We start from the raw sequence: 21,321 nt of genomic DNA, 5'->3' as shown, positions 1-21,321 counted from the left end.
TCTTTTTGTGGCATAATATGTAATTCTAGTAACGTTAGCTAACAGTTGCGTAAAATATACGAAGTGGAATTTATTATGATTATACATACATCTATAGACTTTAGTTTTTTTTAATACATATAAATAAACAACATAAAATACATGTAAACCGAGTCAAGCACGCAACATGCTTAGGGAAACAAAAACCACTAGAGTGGGACCACAAGTGCCAATACCTAACTAGGTGCGAATAACGAAAGCGGTGAGTCAGGCGGAACACATCGACAGGCTGGGCTGGTTCCGTAGCTTGCAGAGCACTGGGTCACCAGTGTAAGTGAATTACTCAAGTGAGTTTACGTTATCGGAGGTCATATATAAACCTATTCGCCTGACGCAAAAGCTCGGTTACTTTGTTAATACAGCACTGTTGGTCATTCTCATTGTATACTGAGCGTAGGCGATCCTCAAGCAAACCGTAGCTACTTCCACTTAATACTGGTTGCCCTAACTTAACCACTCGGTAACAAATCGATATAACAGTTCAAGTACTCGATGCATAAGCATTCAATGCACAATTCTGCATTAACGATCGTTGTTTACAGGTAACGCAAGTTATAACAATGGTTTAAATACTGTTGATATTCTATACTAGTAGATTATTATTAATTTATGTAATTCAATTGGCAAGAAAACATTATTGTTACTTATCCTTTTTGGTGGCCAGACCTTTACAAATACTGATTTTAGATTTAGTTTCGATATAAAAATATTGTTTGAATAATACAAGATGATATAGTGTTTTATATAAAACCTTGAGCCGCTAAACTTATTTTTAAAAAGCCACAATGTCTCAACGTATAAAAAGGATATTATAACGACACTAGCTCGGCACACCACACCCCGTTCTTTCTGTCAGAATTATAATGTATGCCGGCGGGGACACTTACGTCGAGATTGCCGACGGAGATTTCTCAGGCCCATTCAAACATCAACGAGCCCATAAAAACGATTGGTATTGAACTTCAACTATTTAGGTACATAATAAAAGTCAGGGGTATAATGTAAAACGTTTAAAATGTAATCATCATTATAATGGAACTGAATGCAGCTATGCATAATTCCGTTAGTTTTAAGCAACTTCAGTGGAATTTCGCAAAGAGCGACGACCTTTTAGACGTGCCATTCTAATAGGTACCTATCAAGTAGCAAAAACAAAGAATGATTACTCATTAGTCATTACCCTTGAATTGTTCCACCTTATAAAGTCCATCGAACGTGTTAAAATAAAAATAACAAACTTACAGTGGACACTGTATCACTGCATAGACCATACTTAGTAGGTACTGTACTTTTATTCAGTGAGGCCTGAGTGGACGCTCGAAGCGGAGCGTTCGACGGGGCGTGCAGCGTGGCGTCGAGCTCCCAAGTGATTTGAGCAGCGTGCACTAAGGCCGCTCTTATACGTTTGCATTTGTTTAACATGCACGCCGCACGCCCCGCCCCGCTGCACGCCCAACTCGAGCGTCCACTCAGGCCTTAGTGTAAGGCCTGAGTGGACGCTCGAAGCGGAGCGTTCGGCGGGGCGTGCAGCGTGGCGTCGGGCTCACAAGTAATTTGAGCAGCGCGTGCACTAAGGCCGCTCCTATACGCTTGCATTTGTTTAACATGCACGCCGCACGCCCCGCCCTGCTGCACGCCCAACTCGAGCGTCCACTCAGGCCTTAGTGTAAGGCCTGAGTGGACGCTCGAAGCGGAGCGTTCGGCGGGGCGTGCAGCGTGGCGTCGAGCTGCCAAGGGATTTGAGCAGCGTGCACTAAGGCCGCTCCTATACGTTTGCATTTGTTTAACATGCACGCTGCACGCCCCGCCCCGCTGCACGCCCAACTCGAGCGTCCACTCAGGCCTTACACTTACACTTACACTTACTTATGTTTAGTGGTTAATAACTTAAGGTTATTAGTGGATAATAAAACGCTATGTTGGTCTAGACCTGTGTTTTTCAACCTGTGGGTATAAGCTATGGCGTGGTCTCGGGAATTTGCAAAGATTATGTAGAAAAAAAATCAAGTTACTTAGTCATTCTATTTTTTTCATGCTAGTGGGTAATTTAGGGGTGGGTATTTTCTCATATCAAGCGGGTTACATAAATGAAAGTATCAGTAACCTTTGGTTTGTCCAGTGCAGTGCAGTGCACTCAACGAAAATTATATGCATTGCTTATGCAAAACGGCTTGGAACAATTTATCAATACTGGTATAGTACATACATATTACATAATATAATAGCATACATACATCTCGACTAACTATGATTGGTGACCATACTACGTCACCCACGTGCGTTCACAGGAAATAAGCCGACCTAGATCCGATCTTCTTGAACACTAGAAAATTAGAAACTACCAGATCTAGTAAACTAACTCAATGAATACTACCAGAATATAGGTGAGCCATTCAGAAGAACAGATAACAACTAGTCTGATAAAGTTGTATTTATTAGTCTAGACACGAGGCGCTTTGAAAATGACATTGTTAAATACAATATCAGGAAATTGTAAATCACTAGAAGGCACTAGAAAGTTACAGCTACCAGTATTAAAGGCAGTAAATTGGCTTAATTATTACTGCTAATACTACTCTTAACTATGTGTGACTATGTATATTCTAATCACGGCTGAGAGTAGGTTATTTCTAGGCGTACTAGTATTCATAGTGTAGTTTACAACTAGTGTTTATTAATCAATTATCAGTTTATCAGTTTAATCACAAACGTACACTTGACCGAGACCGTTATCTTAATCAATTCTGTTTTATTACTAGAAAACACTGTTTATTTTATTTTATTTATAATTATGTTATAGTCATAATACGATTTTTATTAATATAAATAAACTTACATTGTGATCGCCGTTTACTACCGTTAACACATTAATGCTAGGTTTATCCTTATGTTTATGTCTCTTTAAACTAAGTCTTTTCAAACTGCTGAACATGATTATTTATTTTGAACCACTGTACGAAAACTCAAGCACCACTATTAAAGCAATCCATGGCATAGCTAGAAACATGACAGAATAACACTTTGGAATACAAAATGACGCCACGCCTGAGGAAAAAACACTGAAACAACTGAGCGGATTACAGGATTTGAGGAAACTGAGGTTTCCAACCTTGCCTTCGCGGTTCGCGCTTACTTCACCTACTGAATTTTTACTATTATATTTGCACAGCGCGGAGTCATAATTACAATGGACTGTTATCGCGAACACACGCCGGTGACTAATCGGTTCGAAGGTATCGTTAGGCCTTTAAATTTGAAGCGTTACGCATGCTACCGTCGTGATTGGCATTTATCGAATTAAATTAATAACTATTTGTAGTGAAAGTTACACAAACACCATAATAGCTCAATAAGGACGAGTAAACCGAGGTGCTCGGTCTCTTTTCAGGGCGTTTATTCACAACGCTTACCAATAGTATCACCACAGCATGTTCACAACCTACTATAGTTCGTTTTTTTAGCATTAGAAAGAAGGTAAGCAATCTTGACGTGCCCTGTAATTGAAAAACGCTTTTTAAAAATCAGTAACTATTACTTATGAAAACAAATAAACATTTTTAACAATCGTATATGATTCATAATTGTTACATATTTGCCGTGACTTATTTTTCAAAAGTGTTTTTCAATAAAAGGACGTCAAGATTGTTTACCTTTTTTCTAATGCTAAATAAACGAACTTAATAGACACGTGTCTATTAATAATATTATTATTATTAATAGACACGTAATTTAAGACAACGATGTTACTGATACTGATCCTGAGTTAAAGTTACAGTAGCAACGCACCTCATGTCGAGACGAAATGGTTTGTGAACAGTTAAGAAGCGGGCGACGAGAACGGCAGTAATTACACGAGTGATTAGCTTCGGTCCCTGCCTCTCGACAAAGACTCATTGTCCTCTACCTCTAAACGCACCAATACTTTTAACTCTAACATTAAGATTTCCAATTCTGTTAACAACACATCTTAAGCAAACAGAACAAATAACATAAATTTGACATTCCCGGCTGTTGGTTACCTTTTCACGTACAACAACTAAGGTCTGAAAAGGGAAGTTTTATATAATGTTTAATGCAATTTAAGAGGTCTATTCTACGCGGACTACTTTTTTTTCACATAGCTTGAGTATGTATGGTGGAAAGTCGTGGGCATAACTATAATAGTTAACTCTAACAGATCCTGGAGCCTAAGCTCAACAAAAGAGGAAGAAGAAAGACAAGTCGAAAGCGTTCCACGAAAAAAATGTGCGAGGAAAGGAATTGCAATCTTGCTCGTTGGCGCCACGAGATTGCAACGGGAATCCGCCAGCAGTGACTATAGCCGTCTGACTCACAGTCCGGTTAATGAGACATTTCTAACCATGAAAAGCAAGAAGATTACACAAATGACTGAATCACCGGATATTTTAGAAATATCTAAGAGATGCCTTATCCAAAGTCAGCACATGACAATCCCTGTCGCCTATCCAGGCCTATCGCCTATTGATTTTGATTATAAAATATAACGCGGCATGAACTTCACTCTAGCCCCCACCCATATTTAGAATATAATTGGCATTTATACTTCCTAATAGCTAAATATCCGCTTTGGAAATATCCCACCTCAACATCCTGAAACACATGTTTCCAAAACAACGCATTCTGCGGGAAGTCAACAACACTTGCACGTATTGCACGTGCATTGATTTGCTGCTCGTTGAAGTACACCAAGGAAATTTATAGGTAATTACAAGATTTGTGGGTTTGGTTGGAAATGGGATAGTTACGGTTATATCTCTCTGATCATCGGTTCTTACGGTCGTGACACGAAAATACCATTACTTGAAGTGCCTAATTTATATGTATATTTGTTACAAAGCGCATTTTAGAAATTATCCATCATACGGAATGCTCCTAAAAACTTAATATAACGTTACATAATATCGAGAAATTATCATCATTCAATTTTAAATCATTTGACCTTTCATGTCATTGATCTGACACTTGGCTTCAGATTAAATAAGTGAAGGCTCGTAACATAATTATAATCCGCTTACGTTAAAATGTACGTACAGTTACGTTAAAGTATGCTGGTTATGTTAGTTAATTAAGTCGCCTATTACCGCAAGTTTTGTACTTAACACTGATTTATAAGATACCGGGCGTGATCAGATAACCACAACCCGTTAGGTTAGACCATAACCATAACCATATCAAAATCATACGCTACATTAGACTGTGACAGTGTAATCAGATAGAACGGATAACGGTTGGATGGACTTATTTACATATGCAAGAAAAGCCTATTCAAAACTAGGTAACCCCACCTAGAAGGTGCAATGCATTTATTTACATTAACAATGACTTATTAACTTGTGCAAAAAGTGCATAAAACTGGTTTCGTTGCATCGATTTCACTGCATATCCAAAGACGGTAGCCATAATTTGGGTCGTCGGTTCATTTAACTTTACTTTCACTCTATACCATCGCAACCTGCGTTTTTTCTCATAATTCTCACATATTGTTTTATAGAAGCATACCCGTCACCGTTACGTATTGTTTCTTCTATCAAAAACAAACCCAAGGTAGAATGAATTATGTCAAAGTCTGGTCACAGTGGTCTTATTAATTCAATGAGCATTATATCCAATAGGGCAATATAGCTCTAGGCTTTAGAAAATCGGTTCAAAACCTGGAAACTCTCAGCCTTACGTATCCAACATCCAACGTGTAATACTCGTATGTGCAATACAAAATTATTCCGAGAAATAGTGCTATTTAAAATTACTCGTGCGGAGTAAAACAGCAATTTCATGGGAATAAGAGAATTAGTCGAAAAAGTTCCTTTTATTTGCATATTGATTGTTTAATATCACTAACTCTCCAGTTTATCCGATTTTCCTTTTAGGTCAGGATCTTATAAATCGATGGAACTCTACCATTTTCAATATCACCTGTAGAGATTTTTGGCTACCTAGGATTGGACTAATTGTAATGTTATTTATTTATTTTATTTATTTAGAAATTTAAATCAGGCAACAAAGCCCATATTACAAATACCTTACAGACTAACATAACATGTATTTTGTAAACTTAAAACTAAACACTAGTTTAGTCGACAAAACGGCGTGGCTCCGTTGCATCGGCTGCTCTTGTGTCGGTATGAGTACAAGATTTTATTGGAATTTGAAACTGTTTTGTGAAGTCTTTTTTTTTTGTAAGTAAAGGGTATGAATTAACCTAAGACAAGGATAACCTTTGTGCTAGGTAGTAAAATATTGGATAAGTGCCGTTGTCTAGGTCATTGTTTTCAAACCAGGCACACATTAGCATAGCAAATAATGCAAACATTATTGTTTGGTCCTACTGTGTTTAAAAAAAGCGGCCAAGTGCGAGTGGACTCGCCCATGAAGGGGGGGGGCGTATTTAGGGGATTTATGACGTATTAAAAAAACTACTTACTAGATCTCGTTCAAACCAATTTTCGGTGGAAGTTTGCATGGTAATTAGTACATCATATATTTTTTTTAGTTTTATCATTCTCTTCTTTTAGAAGTTACAGGGGGGGGGACACATTTGACCACTTTGGAAGTGTCTCTCGCGCAATCTATTCAGTTTAAAAAAAAATTAGAAACCTCAATATTTTTCTTCTATTTCTGTGTGAAAATCTTAATGCGGTTCACAGAATATGTCTATAGTACGGCTCTTCTGAGGTGAACTTTTCGCTTCGAACCTTAATCTTTCAAACAAAGGCCATTGTCTCTATTATCGCAAAACCACTTGCTCCCGACTTAGCACGTGCCAGTACAACATTCATATTGAAAAACAACCGGTATCGTCATAGTATTAAGGTTCAAATTTAATGTCTCTGATATTCTAGATATTACGTTTTGGTAGTGTAGGACGATAAACCGCCCCGAAGCGATACGGCGCTCATATTATTTTGATACTTAGTGTGGTGTTAAAAATGAAACGCGGTTATTTATTATATTGTTTTATTTAAATGATTAGCTTGCGGTGGTAAATCTAATAATTTACAAAGGTGCAGCTGCAAGCATTGTTATTTTTTCTTATCTTTAAAATAACGATACTGTGAAATTAGCACCATAGTAACAATAAAAACACTGATAAGGCAAACGTGGAGTTTTGAAGCGTACAGCTTTTCTAACAAAACGTCACGTGTCAACGGTCAAAAGAAAGGTCGGTTATAATATAAGAAAGAAATTGATTATATCTGATTTTTTATGACACGATTTTATCTAGTAGTACGTATAACTGTTTATATACCTACACGGAAAAATTTTGATTATATCTATGTTAAACTTATTAATCTTAAATTTACATTGTTACCTTAGATTTTGTTATATAACAAATATACAACGCTTTATCATAAATAACCGTGTTTCATTTTTAACACCACACTAAGTATCAAAATAATATGAGTGCCGTATCGATTCGGGGCGGTCTATCGTCCTACACTACCAAAACGTAATATATAGAATATCAGTGACATTAAATTTGAACCTTAATACTATGACGATACCGGTTGTTTTTCAATATTAATGTTGTACTGGCACGTGCCAAGTCGGGAGCAAACGGTTTTGCGATAATAGAGACAATGGCCTTTGTTTGAAAGATTACGGTTTGAAGCGAAAAGTTCACCTCAAAAGAGCCGTACTATACTTACCAAGTTTCAACAGTATAGTTCTTATAGTTTCGGAAAAAAGTGGCTGTGACTTACACGGACAGACAGACAGACAGACAGACATGACGAATCCATAAGGGTTCTGTTTTTTGCCATTTGGCTACGGAACCCTAAAAACATACATGTATTATCCAATCAATATTAGGCTAACATAAATAATTGAGTTTCATAGTGAAATTAATTCCAAATGATTGGTTGACAATACCTACTTGATTTATAATGAAAGCATTTGATTCACTTTGCTCTGACTCGAGTTGATGTGTATGTCTAACTAGATCAGACGTAGTACTAAGTGGAGCATCCGTGACTCAACGATCACCGTCACATTTCTAAGCTAAATTACGCTGGCTGCAAGAAATCGATACTTTTTGTTACTATCACATGTATACGCATAGAGCGTCTGTTTGTGTAACGTTGGTAGTAAAAACGAAGTATTGAAATGTGAGTAAAGTAGAAAAAGTGACACTAATAACAAAAAAATATACGAAGACGCTGTTGACAAACGCCATAGTCACTAGTAGTACAGCTATACTGTATTTAAATGATAAATATTTATTCTACACAAACAGTCCGCCCTCATTGTTTCTTGTCGAAACACTTCACCAAGAACTTAAGACATTTAACATATCCCTATATGTATGACTCCCTAGTCACATTCGTCAAATAAACGTTTTATGAAAGTTATCGGCGCCGAACGTTGAACGGACTTGAACGTTGGCCGATTGGAGATTGATCAAGCAAACCGTAGTCGCGCTAGTCCGACGCAGAACGGGGTGCATTCACGGTCATTAGTGCAATATTTACGAGCCGGTCAATGAACGGGGCGGCCCGATATAACTAGGTACCATAACGATTGATTTCACAGCTTTACGGCTGATAGATTTGACATAGTATTTTAAATTGATTGATTGATCTGATTGATCTGTTATATGTTTTATGCGCCATGCACCTATTACACACCAAAATCTTATAAATAAGATACATACAATAGAATATTTATCAAAAGCTTTTAAAATGTGAGGCCGCTTTATAAAAACTATAAGATCTAAAGTTAAACCTAGTATTACGGTACGAGTAGAAGTTACCTAAAAGTGCATTTTTTGGATCTCCAAATATTAGTAGGATTGATAATTTAAGGATGACAATGTGATCAATGCGAATTTGACAACTTTATTACGAGTAGCGAGTACCAGTCACGGTTGAGTTGAGCCCGCGGGTCGTAGTAAATTACGAGGTTAGGCAATTTCGGTCTCATTAACTCTTGCACTAACCCTGAACCCTTATAAAACTGAGGTCAAATTACAATTAATTGCGTTAATGGACAATTCACACTAATTAAGTGAGCGCGACATTGCAACATTCAGATATATGTATTATCATTCATGAGGCTAGCTCCTTTTAACAAGCATATTAACTACCTGTGTACCCACTTGACTTAGTAGATTAAAATTTCCTAACACCCACAGTTTAGGCATTACAAAACGGTAAACATAAATATACTCAATGTACCCACTCTAATACCTACGACAATTTTGTGAGGAATCAATCTACTTATTATTATATTATCTTTATTCAGTATTCAGTATTCAGTAATTTATTGCTTTCATAGTGTTAGCTCACCCTGTGGGCCTCGCTCTGGGGATTCGTATACTGCTTAAAAATGTAAAGACGATGTTCTTCTTGACAGGTTTATAATTAATATTCGTTGTACAAAGCTGGTTTCTCATCTTGCGGTAATTCTCTACAAGTTGACAGGCAAAAGCTAAGTGTCACAGATAACATATATCGCTCAAAGTATAGATTTGGCGGGCTTTCAACAACTGTCATTAGAACTAATATTACAAGCACCTTATGTTGGTTCACTGTATGGCCATATTGTTTTATTAAACCGTTACGTTGATAAGCTTGGAATAATACTATATAATATAAAAGTATCACAGAATATAAAAATGCTTATATTCGGCCAATCCTGGGTACAACGCGTCTCTGCGTTTTAAAGAGTTAAACATAAATAATCCACATTACACATAATGCACAACAGAACAATAGACAAAAGAATCAATATTACTCAACTTATGAACTGCATCATTACAGGCATTCCTCCAATGCCTGCAACGACTCACTCTTATAAACTACATCAATACATGCCTTCACATGTTATTGACTCACTGTTTCTTACACACTACATCAATGCATGCATTTACATGTCATTGACTCACTGTTACATCAATAACGCTTTCACATGTTATTGACTCACTGTTACATCAATACACGCATTCACATGTTATTGACTCACTGTTACTTATTTAATACATGGATTTACATCATTAACTCACTGGTATTCTCTTAATACATAAATACATGGATTCACATGTCATTGACTCACTGATACTCTCTTAATTCATCAATACATGGATTCACATGCCATGCCATTGGCTCACTGTTAATCACTTAATACATCATTACATGGACTCACTGTTACTCATTTAATACATGGATTTACATCATTGATTCACTGTTACTCACTTAATACATCAATACATGGACTCACTGTTATTCACTTAATACATCAATACATGGATTTACATGTCAGTGATTCACTGGTACTCATTAACTATACTTATCAATACATGGACTCATGTCAGTTACTCACTGTTACTCATTTAATACAAAAATACATGGCTTCACATATATCATTGACTCATTGTTAATCACTTAATACATCATTACATTGACTCACTGTTACTCACTTAATACATCAATACATGGACTTACATGTCATTGACTCAATACATGGATTTACATGTCAGTGATTCACTGTTACTCATTTACTATATCAATATATGGACTCACGTCAGTTACTCATTGTTACTCATTTCATACTAAAAACATGGATTCACATATATCATTGCCTCACTATTACTTGTTACATCAATTCATGGACTGACATGTCATTGACTCACTGTTGCTCACTTAATACAAAAATACATGGATTTACATATTATTGACTCACTGTTATTCATTTATTACATCATTGCAGCTCTTCATCTGCAATGCCTCACTGTTAATGTATGTACCATATATAGCTCACTCAACTTTAGGTAATAATTGCATGTCTTTTATACTGAATCACTCTTTATTGTTTGACATATTGCTATATTATTCTTTATAAATTCGCTCTTATAACTCCTGTGTTACAAATTATTATACAATACCTTTATCTCTTTAAGGTCACAAATTTTATTATTCTTTATAAATTCGCTCTTATAATTACTCCTGTGCTACAAATTATTATACAATACCTACCTTTTCTCTTTAAGGTCACAAAATTCTCTGACTCACTTTTAGAAAATGATTATCTACATATCTCTTAATAATATCACACATTTCTCTGTTTCACTCCAACAAGTTGTATTGAATACATCTTTTATGACTCGATTATATTTTTTTCTGGCTCACTCAATAACATATTATATGTAATAACATGTTATAATAGATATGTACATCTTTCACAAATACATTGTTTATAATATTCATATTACTGTTACTCTTGTAGTAATTCTCATCACAATTTAAACAGAAAGATAAAACAACATCTTTATCATCTTAAATATGCAAAATTTAAGTTTTCCATTTTCTTGTCCCTCTTGTATTCCAAATTATTATCACCAATATTAACTTGCTTAGCATTTCAATTTTACAACAGGTATGAATACCACTTTATAATTCATTATGATTAATAAACCTCAAATTGATCACAACTTTTCACATGTATCATCATTATTATTTCTCCATTTAATAAAATCTTAAACTTGATTTGATAGTAAACATGTTTAACCTTTACTTTCACTCTGAATCACTATGTATGCATACTAGTATACTTCTCTCACACTTAAGTTTTCTTGTACATCTTAATAACTTGTTGAGAACGCTTGTGATTCCCGGGAATTCCCGGTTCTCTCCATACAAACTCATTACCAGGAGCAATCCCTAAATAGGAGTATCTTAGTACCCTCTCTAAATTCTACATTAGCTAGTACCGAACATAAGATTATGTCATTGCACATCTCTAGGTATGAAATCATGTTTGATGACTATGCTGCATATGGCAATACAACCAGTTACTACTTTAAATGTCAAGCAAAGTTTATATATTCTCAAATCATCCTAAAGTACTAGTCAACGGTCAGTATTTTAATAATTTGTAACATATACTTTACTTCCATAAGACCCTAACTGGCTCCATGTATAAATTTCAAGCATCAGTTTCTCTCATTGTGCTCAGATGCTCCGGCTATCAAAATCAACCTATGCCTAGTATTGTACTCTGGTGATATAAATTGACTCAAAATGGTTAGGTATCTATTTTTCCTACCTGTTACCTGAAACAACTTTATCACTGGATATCTCACACTTATTACCTAATGCCATTTTATCATAATAATAATATTCTAAGAGCTGTCCTATCCCAGCTTCAACATGTTTGTCAAAAGTTCTCCATAATATTCATAATCATAATAATCATTTATTCGTTGCAATCATTTATTCTTTGTCACAATCATTTATTCATTTTTCATACCGGCCATGTGAAAATAACTGATGGCTGGCGTTGGTACTTGGTACCATCTATGTGAATGAGATGAATGTTACAACAATCCCTCCACTTATTTTTATGTGTGCGCCTAAACCATAGACCTACTTACTCACTTCTCTTTATGGTGTACCCGTAGGTACTAGCAATTCACTTTTATTATTTCTTCTATCACACCTTGTACATACTACAACCATGGAATCATTCCATACTTCACTTTTACTGTTAAAACGGACAATATAAAAACAAATCAAGTACCTACACATACAGCATGATATTTACAGCCAGTAATTCAGTGTGAAATTCATAGGTAACAATTATGAACCAGATTTTCCTTGAAAATTATTCCCATTAACAATCAATATGCTCACGAAAAGCCAAACACATATTATTAATCACTTGAGTATAACAGCTATTGGTGTTAATTCACGACACAAAAACAAATCTCGCAATGTTATCTTAGTGTAGTTTGTTCAAATAGGTTAGTTTTCCTCATTCGGATATCACTTTCTCCAACTCAACCTGGGAGTTAGTACCTAATCAATCACTCTTCTGACTGCCAAAACAGATGAAAATAACTGGAATTCTCTGACCATTGGCTCCCAATTTATAGATTTAGCGTCTTTTCCAACTGGCGGGCGTCGGTTTTAAAGCAAGCTGGAGCAGCTTATCCCTGCTTCTGAATTGTTAGCTCACCCTGTGGGCCTCGCTCTGGGGATTCGTATACTGCTTAAAAATGTAAAGACGATGTTCTTCTTGACAGGTTTATAATTAATATTCGTTGTACAAAGCTGGTTTCTCATCTTGCGGTAATTCTCTACAAGTTGACAGGCAAAAGCTAAGTGTCACAGATAACATATATCGCTCAAAGTATAGATTTGGCGGGCTTTCAACAACTGTCATTAGAACTAATATTACAAGCACCTTATGTTGGTTCACTGTATAGCCATATTGTTTTATTAAACCGTTACGTTGATAAGCTTGGAATAATACTATATAATATAAAAGTATCACAGAATATAAAAATGCTTATAATAGGTATGTACATTACATGGTGGTACAACAAAACAAGATCAGCTAGCCCTGCAAGGGTACTGCAATTTACATTTCATACATAATTCATATTTCATTTGGGTCTTAGGTTAGGGTTTTACAATGTGAGTATAAAAGTACAACATCAAAACACTTACAAAACATTCCAAAACCTTATAAAAATACACACATTATAAAAAACCTAATCTAGGCCTAGCGGGGCAGAGCCCAAGCTGCCGGTGGTCAGGGCCGCAAAGTGAGGAACCGACGTACTATACGCGCCGTGTCCAAAATTACCGCCTTCTGCATCTGACCCTTGATCCAACCACCCAGCGAGAGTCTCTCTAGATGTTGGTCGAGACTCTTCGCTATGAGACCGTTCGCTGACACGACTATAGGAACAATGATCGTCGAGTCAACATCCCACATGGCGGTTATCTCGTGAGCCATATCTAGGTACTTGCTGGACTTGTCCTTCTCGGCCTTCACGAGATTCTCATCATGGGGAAGGTTACGTCGACGAGCGAGCATTATTATTATTAGGAGCCTATATAATGTCCCACTGCTGTCCACTTAATAAATAATAAAGTATTACTTATAAACTATATGTCGCGAAGGTATTAATGATCTTTTTTGTCAAAAATGACATCTACTAATCTCGTGTAATTTTTATTTGGCTGTATATGTTTAGAAGGCAACTTCTAAACATATACAGCCAAATAAAAATTACATTAAAAATTAAAAAAGCTAATAACATTGTTATTTGCTGATAAAAATAACATGAACTATAAAAATAGTGTACCTATTTATCTTCAACCGATTGCAACTAAACAATAACGCTAATATTCATGATATGTATTTGCTAACAAAAATGACCTTAATTGTAACATTTTTAACAAAAGACACTCTAGATTCTGAAACCCACACACGAAATGTCATTTTAGTAACCTATCTGGGATAGGTACTCAATTTATTACTCATACAGAAACAAATCATGAAGTACTTTCGTTAACAAAGATGTCTTTACGACTAGAGTCCATTAAACAACTTGAAATAGATGAAACCCGACTCTGTCCTTGCATTACCTTTAATGAAGACGGTGGTTGGAGCCTGGAGTATTTTTGGTGAGATACTATTTTAAAAATATCACAACTTCATGAAGATTCACACGTGTCCCGTTTATAGGCATTCACAGCAATGACATATTAAATGTTACGCTTAAGCTTTTGTTATTTTAATAGCTCGACAGACTAGAAGATCGATAGGTAGCAGTATTTTTTAAAGACTAAGGTTATAATATGTAGACAACACGTTATAGTGGTGAGAATTTTATAGCTAATATTTAACAAATTATTGACGTGAAAGTTGTCACACATAATTACATATATTCGGCGAAATGAGGAAATTTCTACAGAATTTTCACGTTTTATAAAACTGTCATGCGGATAATTGTTCAAAATAGGTTGCACGTAATGCAATTAGGCTTGGAAAGAGAACGTATGCACAATGATCAAAAGGCGCATTCTAGTCAGGCATAAACTTATTGCTCAGCTCACCCAATGAAGCGAATACCAAACGAAGGACTATTGTGAATATTGTGACTGCATATCTAGGTGGCTTCGCGCATAAATATGTAGAAAACACGAAAATCATTAATAAAAACAAACCACTAAGTGCAACTTTTTGCATGGAAGAAGGGTTCCGTTACAATCTTACACGATTTAACCGCCGATTCGCCGAATGAATATATTTTTTGTATTGATATATTTTAATAATAATAATGTGAGCCTATATGCGTCCCACTGCTGGGACAGGCCTCCTCTCATGCGCGAGAGGGCTTGGGCTATAGTCCCCACGCTAGCCCAATGCGGATTGGGGACTTCACATACACCTTTGAATTTCTTCGCAGATGTATGCAGGTTTCCTCACGATATTTCGTACATAAGTTCCGAAAAACTCATTGGTACGAGCCAGGATTTGAACCCGCGACCTCCGGATTGAAAGTCGGACGTCATATCCACTCGGCCACCACCGCTTCGGTTGAGATATTTTATTTTTCTAATTTAATTTTGTTAATAGAAATAGGTACCTATTCTGTGAAAATTCCATACTAAATAAGTATCATTATAATATATATAAATAAATATCATATAAGGGTTAAGGAGATACAGTCAGACGCACGGACAGTGGATATTTAGTAATAGACTCCTATTATCAGTTATCACTCTTCGGATACAGAATCCTAAAAATCAGGTTCTTAGAGATTTACATAAGTGGTAGAAAGCGAGCAATACCGCCCCGATTCACACGTTTCTTTGTAGTTGTGCAAGTATAAACAATAAGCCAATGCAGTGACTATCGAGTCGTGTCTATGAGCATGCGCGTGAGACGTATTGTGCCAATACTGCGACGAACTAAGGCGACGAATGAACACTATCGCAGTCAACGACCTACCGGCCAGTGCAGCATTATTAGGAAAGTAATCATAATCATTTATTTATTCAATGCATCCATGGTGTTTTACAAAGGTGTTTAAGGTCTAATAAGTACAAACATGGACCCTACTAGGGTGTAGCATTTGACATGCATATTCTTACCCAGTGGGTAGGGGGTGAATATTGGCTTACTACACTCTAAAAAAAATTTGGTTGGCCCTATCAATATCTTGATAGTCGTAATCAAGCATCTTGATTCCATACGAGCCTAACAAGAACTTAGACACATCAAATAAGGTAATTCTGATTGCTATTATTATATCTATGTAACTGAACCAATTAAGATCTTGTTCAATATTTACACGAAAAATAATTATGCTAACTAATTGATCCTAGCAAGATCAACTAAGGGCTTGATAATTATTATCATGATAAGTTACTGTACCAACTAATACAAACAAGTCAGTTTAACTAAGATGTAGGTCAATATTAACATGAAGAATTACTGTATTAACTATTTGACCCAAATAAGTTCAACTATGAACATGATTACATCGACTAATGCACCTTATTAGCCTGAACTAAGATATTGTTAAATTTGAATCTCAATTGTTTAATCATTTCAACTAAGATGTAAATCAATGTTAACATGAAGAATTACTGTATCAACTATTTGACCCTAATAAGTTCAACTAAGAACATGATTGCATCGACTTATGCATCTTATTAGCCAGAACTAAGAAATTGTTAAATTTGAATCTCAATTGTTTAATCAGTTCAACTATGAAGCTTGTCTAGTACAATATACCATACTTCATCAATTGTACTAGTACAATAAAACACAACAACAAACAACAAGCTTCATAGTTGAACTGATTAAACAATTGAGATTCAAATTTAACAAAGTAAAGTTTTATGAAAAGGGGGTAAATGAATAAAACAAAAAATATATATAATAAGATGTTATTTATTCATCTAAACATTTAGAAAACTAAACGTTTTACATTTAAAAATCGAACTTGTACATACCTTACATATATATTATAATTAACATTTAAAACGGGCTACAAATATAATGACCGTTTGGCGTACAACCGTCGATTTCCCCCTTATGGGTACCCGTTGGCGGCAGGCTCGGGGACGTCTGTCGCCTACACGAGAGTCCCTGGGATGGCCAATGCGCAAAAAATGGCGCACTCTTAGAGAAGTAAAGGGAAACAGTTCCTCCGAAGTCAAGTCCGCAGTTCGGACAGCCGCTGGCGGGGTTTCGGAAGCATGGTCCCGATCGTTTCCCGTGCCTCGCCTTAAATCCTTGAGGCGGCCAACAGGGGTTTTACTGGGTAGACCTGGGGTCTCATTAGTCCACAACAGGGATTCCCACATCATCCCGGCCCGTCCTCGCGCCTTTTATTCCCGTCGCCGCGATTATCACTGGCTCCATGTTGCACATACACTATTATACATTAGGTACACAAAGCAAAGGTAACACGTTCACTGTTCCAGGCTTGCCGTGAAATAAAGGCACAAGTAAAGTTTATTTCGTTGACGCGTACTTGAATGACTAAGTAGTTGAATGTTGAACGTCGAGGCTGAGACTGACTCCCCACTCGCACGGTCACAGGCGCCGCAGGGGCGCGGGCGGGGAGGACCGCGGGTGCACCGGCGCCCCCCTACTTATCTCTTGATTGAACGGATTAACTGATTATTTAATTTAATTATGAAGAAAATCGATTTAACAAATAATTCTTAATAGAATGGAATATTAGTTTCGTAATTAATACAATAACTTGATCATAATGGGATTGAATGTTTTATCTTCGTTGTTCTAAATATTATATGTTTAGTTGATTAAAATACCAAGTCTTATGTAAATCAACAAAGAGAAAATAATCACATAAACTATTAAAATGTTCATAACTATTAACATATTTATCTGTTTTAATTAATTTGTTAAGGATTGAATCAACCTACGTTACATAATTATGCCAACAAGTTAATAATAAATGCAAAGTATACAATTGTTAGGATTAATAACATACCTACTTTATTAGTTCAATCACAGATACACTTATTGTTTTAAGTAATCAGGTTTCTTTGATTTATATAAGATCGTTATTGTTATAATTAACTTAACGTCAACTAAGAGAAAACTGCTCTTAGTTGGTCTTCATTTTTTAGAGTGTACTATTAGTAGTACAAGTAGGTAGTATTTAGTTTTTGTCATAATGTTTCAAATATGAAGTTCATGGATCGGAAACAGTACCTATCCACAGTAAACTTTATTGCACAAAACAATGTAGGTAGTGTACCATTGACCGACTTTAATGAAACGACTAGTATACTTACTAAACCTGAAGATCTGAACATTCTGAACCAGTTATATCCGTAGGCCAATCGTCATTTCCCATTAATGGGTGAATGAGACTAATTAATTTGGGTTAATATAGAAAAAAATAGCGGGCATAGTTACTTGGCAACAAAGAAACTTTACAGCGAATTCACATTATCAGTATCTGATGGCATGGCTAAGTTAATAAAATAAGTTCTAGTTAGCTATCCGTTGAATAGGTACATAGGTAAAGTCATACATTGAAATTTGTAACGTAAACTCGATTTACTGTTGTCATATCATATCTCCCCGTAAATTAATTGCGAAAGACGAATAGGTTACTTTGAGTTAGCGAGAGTTATCCGGCCCGATTGAAGGCGGGTTTAGTTCAGTTGATTCATCGTTCGCTTTGACAGTAAACAGTGTAAAATGTAAATCAATAACAGTCTGGCGGCTGTCGTCGCAGTTTGTGGTTAAAACCGCATATAATATTATGTAACTCCCCTGTAGGCTCCTCAAAGGCTCAGCCGCCATTGAGCACTCATGTTTCAAGACGTACCTAAATTTATGTCCGTGGATATGGTTGATATTTATTCGAAACGACGCAGACTCATAAAAACGGCGGTTGTTAGGGCTCCATGTTTAATGATTTTAAAAAATGTCCCGAGCACGACTTCTCGGAATCTTTAGATGACAAGTTTTTCGTCACGATTTTAACAAGTAGCTTTTAAATAATTTTTGGAACTGATTGTAACCAGTTTAAGAAACGGATTTAGAATAACTACCTCAGCCTTCCTCCGAAGAGATAAGTTCCTCCATATATCCCGAGGACTGGTCCATCCAACCTTTGCCTTGTCCGCTCCGCAGTCACCAACACTACTAACGCACCTACTAAGTTTAGTATTTTGGCCGGAGCCATTACCAAAAGCTCGATTTGGCATTCTTCTCACATTCAACTAAACAAAAACCAAATAGACTCTATGAAAGTAGGTAATCAAAGAAACTTAAGACGATTCTCTCGCGTCACTGCTTGTTGTGAATAGCAAAACATTCACTTTACAACTGTTCATTATTTGGATACGTCCCAATTTGTAATCATCCCCTCACATGTTATTGTTACGCATAAAACTATAGAAACACTGGGATTAACAAAGCACTAGCACGGTGGTTTAAAACAAACTGTAGTAATATGAGGCACATTCACGTCTGTCAGTTTGGAGGTTATGTTACTGGCGATACCGGCTGCCTGCCGATGCCGGCTGGCTCAAGCGTGCCCTGCGCCGGCCCGCCCCACACGGGGCGAAAACTATTAACCACCTGTCTTTTTATTTGTTAACGATACTCCATATGACAAAATAAATAATACCTTGAAGACAGTGGAATATGAGCTAGAATTAAATGGCTGATCAAACTATCTTCTTCTCGGAGTACCTACTTGGACACGATACTTTAGGATTAATACCCTAACTCAGAGCAATATGAGCTATAGTCAAGTGGCCGTACACATGTGCCTTTTTGAACTATAAAAAAGTGTTATCTTCAACCGATTTCAACTAAGCAAAAAAGGATCGATTATTATTGTATTGAAATAATTTTACGACTAAAGGGAACAGAAATTAAAGAACGACATGGAATAAATCAAATGTACAAGGTATAAAGTGTACACAAAATAGAATAAGTAAATGCTACTGACCGATATTTAAACCAATTAAGTAATAGTACATTACACATACAACGGTACAAATAGGTGAAACCAACTCACACTACAGAGTCTACAATTAACTATTCAAACGTTAAAGAGGAAGTTGCAAAATGAGCGCACCTACATCTGAACGCTACAAACACGCGCGTGTGGATCGACCTCCTTCAGTCAGGTACGAGTTAATTATGGCTATAGCTGTATACAGGCAAAAGGATCCCAGACCCGTCACACTCATGCCCAGACACAAAAGCGTTAACGAATCTATAAAGATATAAATCCTTAATAACGATTACTTAAAATTGGATCTTAAACTATTTACAAGAAAGTCTATAATTGACTACGTTCGAATGCGGTTAGCTTTTTGCGGTATCGAACGAAACAATGCAAGAAGAGAACGTGCCCCAACTGCTTTAGCCATTGGTGAATTTAATAGGTACCAAATCCGTTTTCTGAAGAAGTCATTGTGTTGGAATGGTTAAATTCCTTGTGTCGTAATGCACAAGTCAGACGTTGCTCTATTATTAGGAGTATTTCTTATCGGTGCAAGTTCTTTGACACATCCCAACGAGATAATGTTGCCGATAAGGAGAGTTGAAGAAATATTATGATAGACAATACAAATACGAGTTTTACTTCAAATGCATGATCTGTGAACAAGGAACTAGTATTACTCGTAGTATCCGAATTCCATTATCAACATTTTAGGAAAAGTTAGTTATCATTTTCGGGTACCATATTAAACAAAATGTTATCAATACATATTATCCATACCCATTAATGATATCTCTGTTTGTTTGTTGTTCGTCAAGAGTAGGTACATTGATGTTTCTATTAAGTATAAGGCATACTTTAATGCGCTTAAAAGATAACCTCCTGTTAACACTAATTGTGGCTTCAATAACTGCATTGTTCCCGATTTTCAGGTCAGGGGGCGACCGTGAAACAGTAGCGACTGTTTAGTGAATTCGACATATGCGAACAGCATGGCTGCCGCTGCAAGAAGTTATTTTTAACCCTGTAGAGTAGGGGTCAGTCACCCGTTCTCTCCCCGGACCAGTCCTATCACATGGAGAAACTGCGTGGGAATATGGTGGGATGCCAGACATGTCCTTACCGGGAGGATAAAACACTCGGTAAAAAGACAAAGTGAATTGAAATGCTTTTGTGAGCCTTATGCAGCCCGGTCACGACATGCGCAAGTTGATAAAGTAACTTGGAAAAGATTTGCTAATTTTATTGCGATGAGGATCCAGAGGTTACTGAGATTATTTCTAGGACTTCCAAAATAGAGAAGATTGTGTTTATATTTCGCGTATTTCTTAATGAATTGCATTTTACATTTTCTTCCAAGGGTTTTAGTCCATACTGTCCATAGCCTAAACTAAAGAATAGTCTAGCTTAGTCTCTAGCCTAGAATATCCATATATGTACCTAAATAAGTAAGTGTATATTAGGTTCAGACTCATTTCAGCAGTAATTTTTAAAACACTGACATAAAGAAGTAATAC

General features: G+C 36.3%; 1 protein-coding gene across 5 annotated transcripts in view; it reads right to left on the bottom strand.

Annotated features, from left to right (window-relative positions):
* The window catches only part of LOC134647230 (septin-7), a 57,070-nt gene that overhangs the window by 18,567 nt on the left and 17,182 nt on the right, over positions 1–21,321 (bottom strand). Inside the window, exon 1 of one of the 5 annotated variants that reach the window (XM_063501491.1) lies at positions 18,897–19,304. The exons of 3 other annotated variants lie outside the window; for them this stretch is intronic. In XM_063501491.1, the coding sequence (XP_063357561.1) occupies positions 18,897–19,052 (156 nt within the window). In that variant the 5' untranslated portion in view covers positions 19,053–19,304. Of the gene's footprint in view, positions 1–2,875; positions 3,192–18,896; positions 19,305–21,321 lie in introns of those variants that run through there. One more of the 5 variants, XM_063501492.1, reaches the window with a different exon arrangement.

Source organism: Cydia amplana, chromosome 4 (genome assembly GCF_948474715.1).
Source record: "Cydia amplana chromosome 4, ilCydAmpl1.1, whole genome shotgun sequence".
Taxonomy (NCBI): Eukaryota; Metazoa; Arthropoda; class Insecta; order Lepidoptera; family Tortricidae; genus Cydia; species Cydia amplana.
This window is presented reverse-complemented; position numbering and strand designations above follow the sequence as displayed.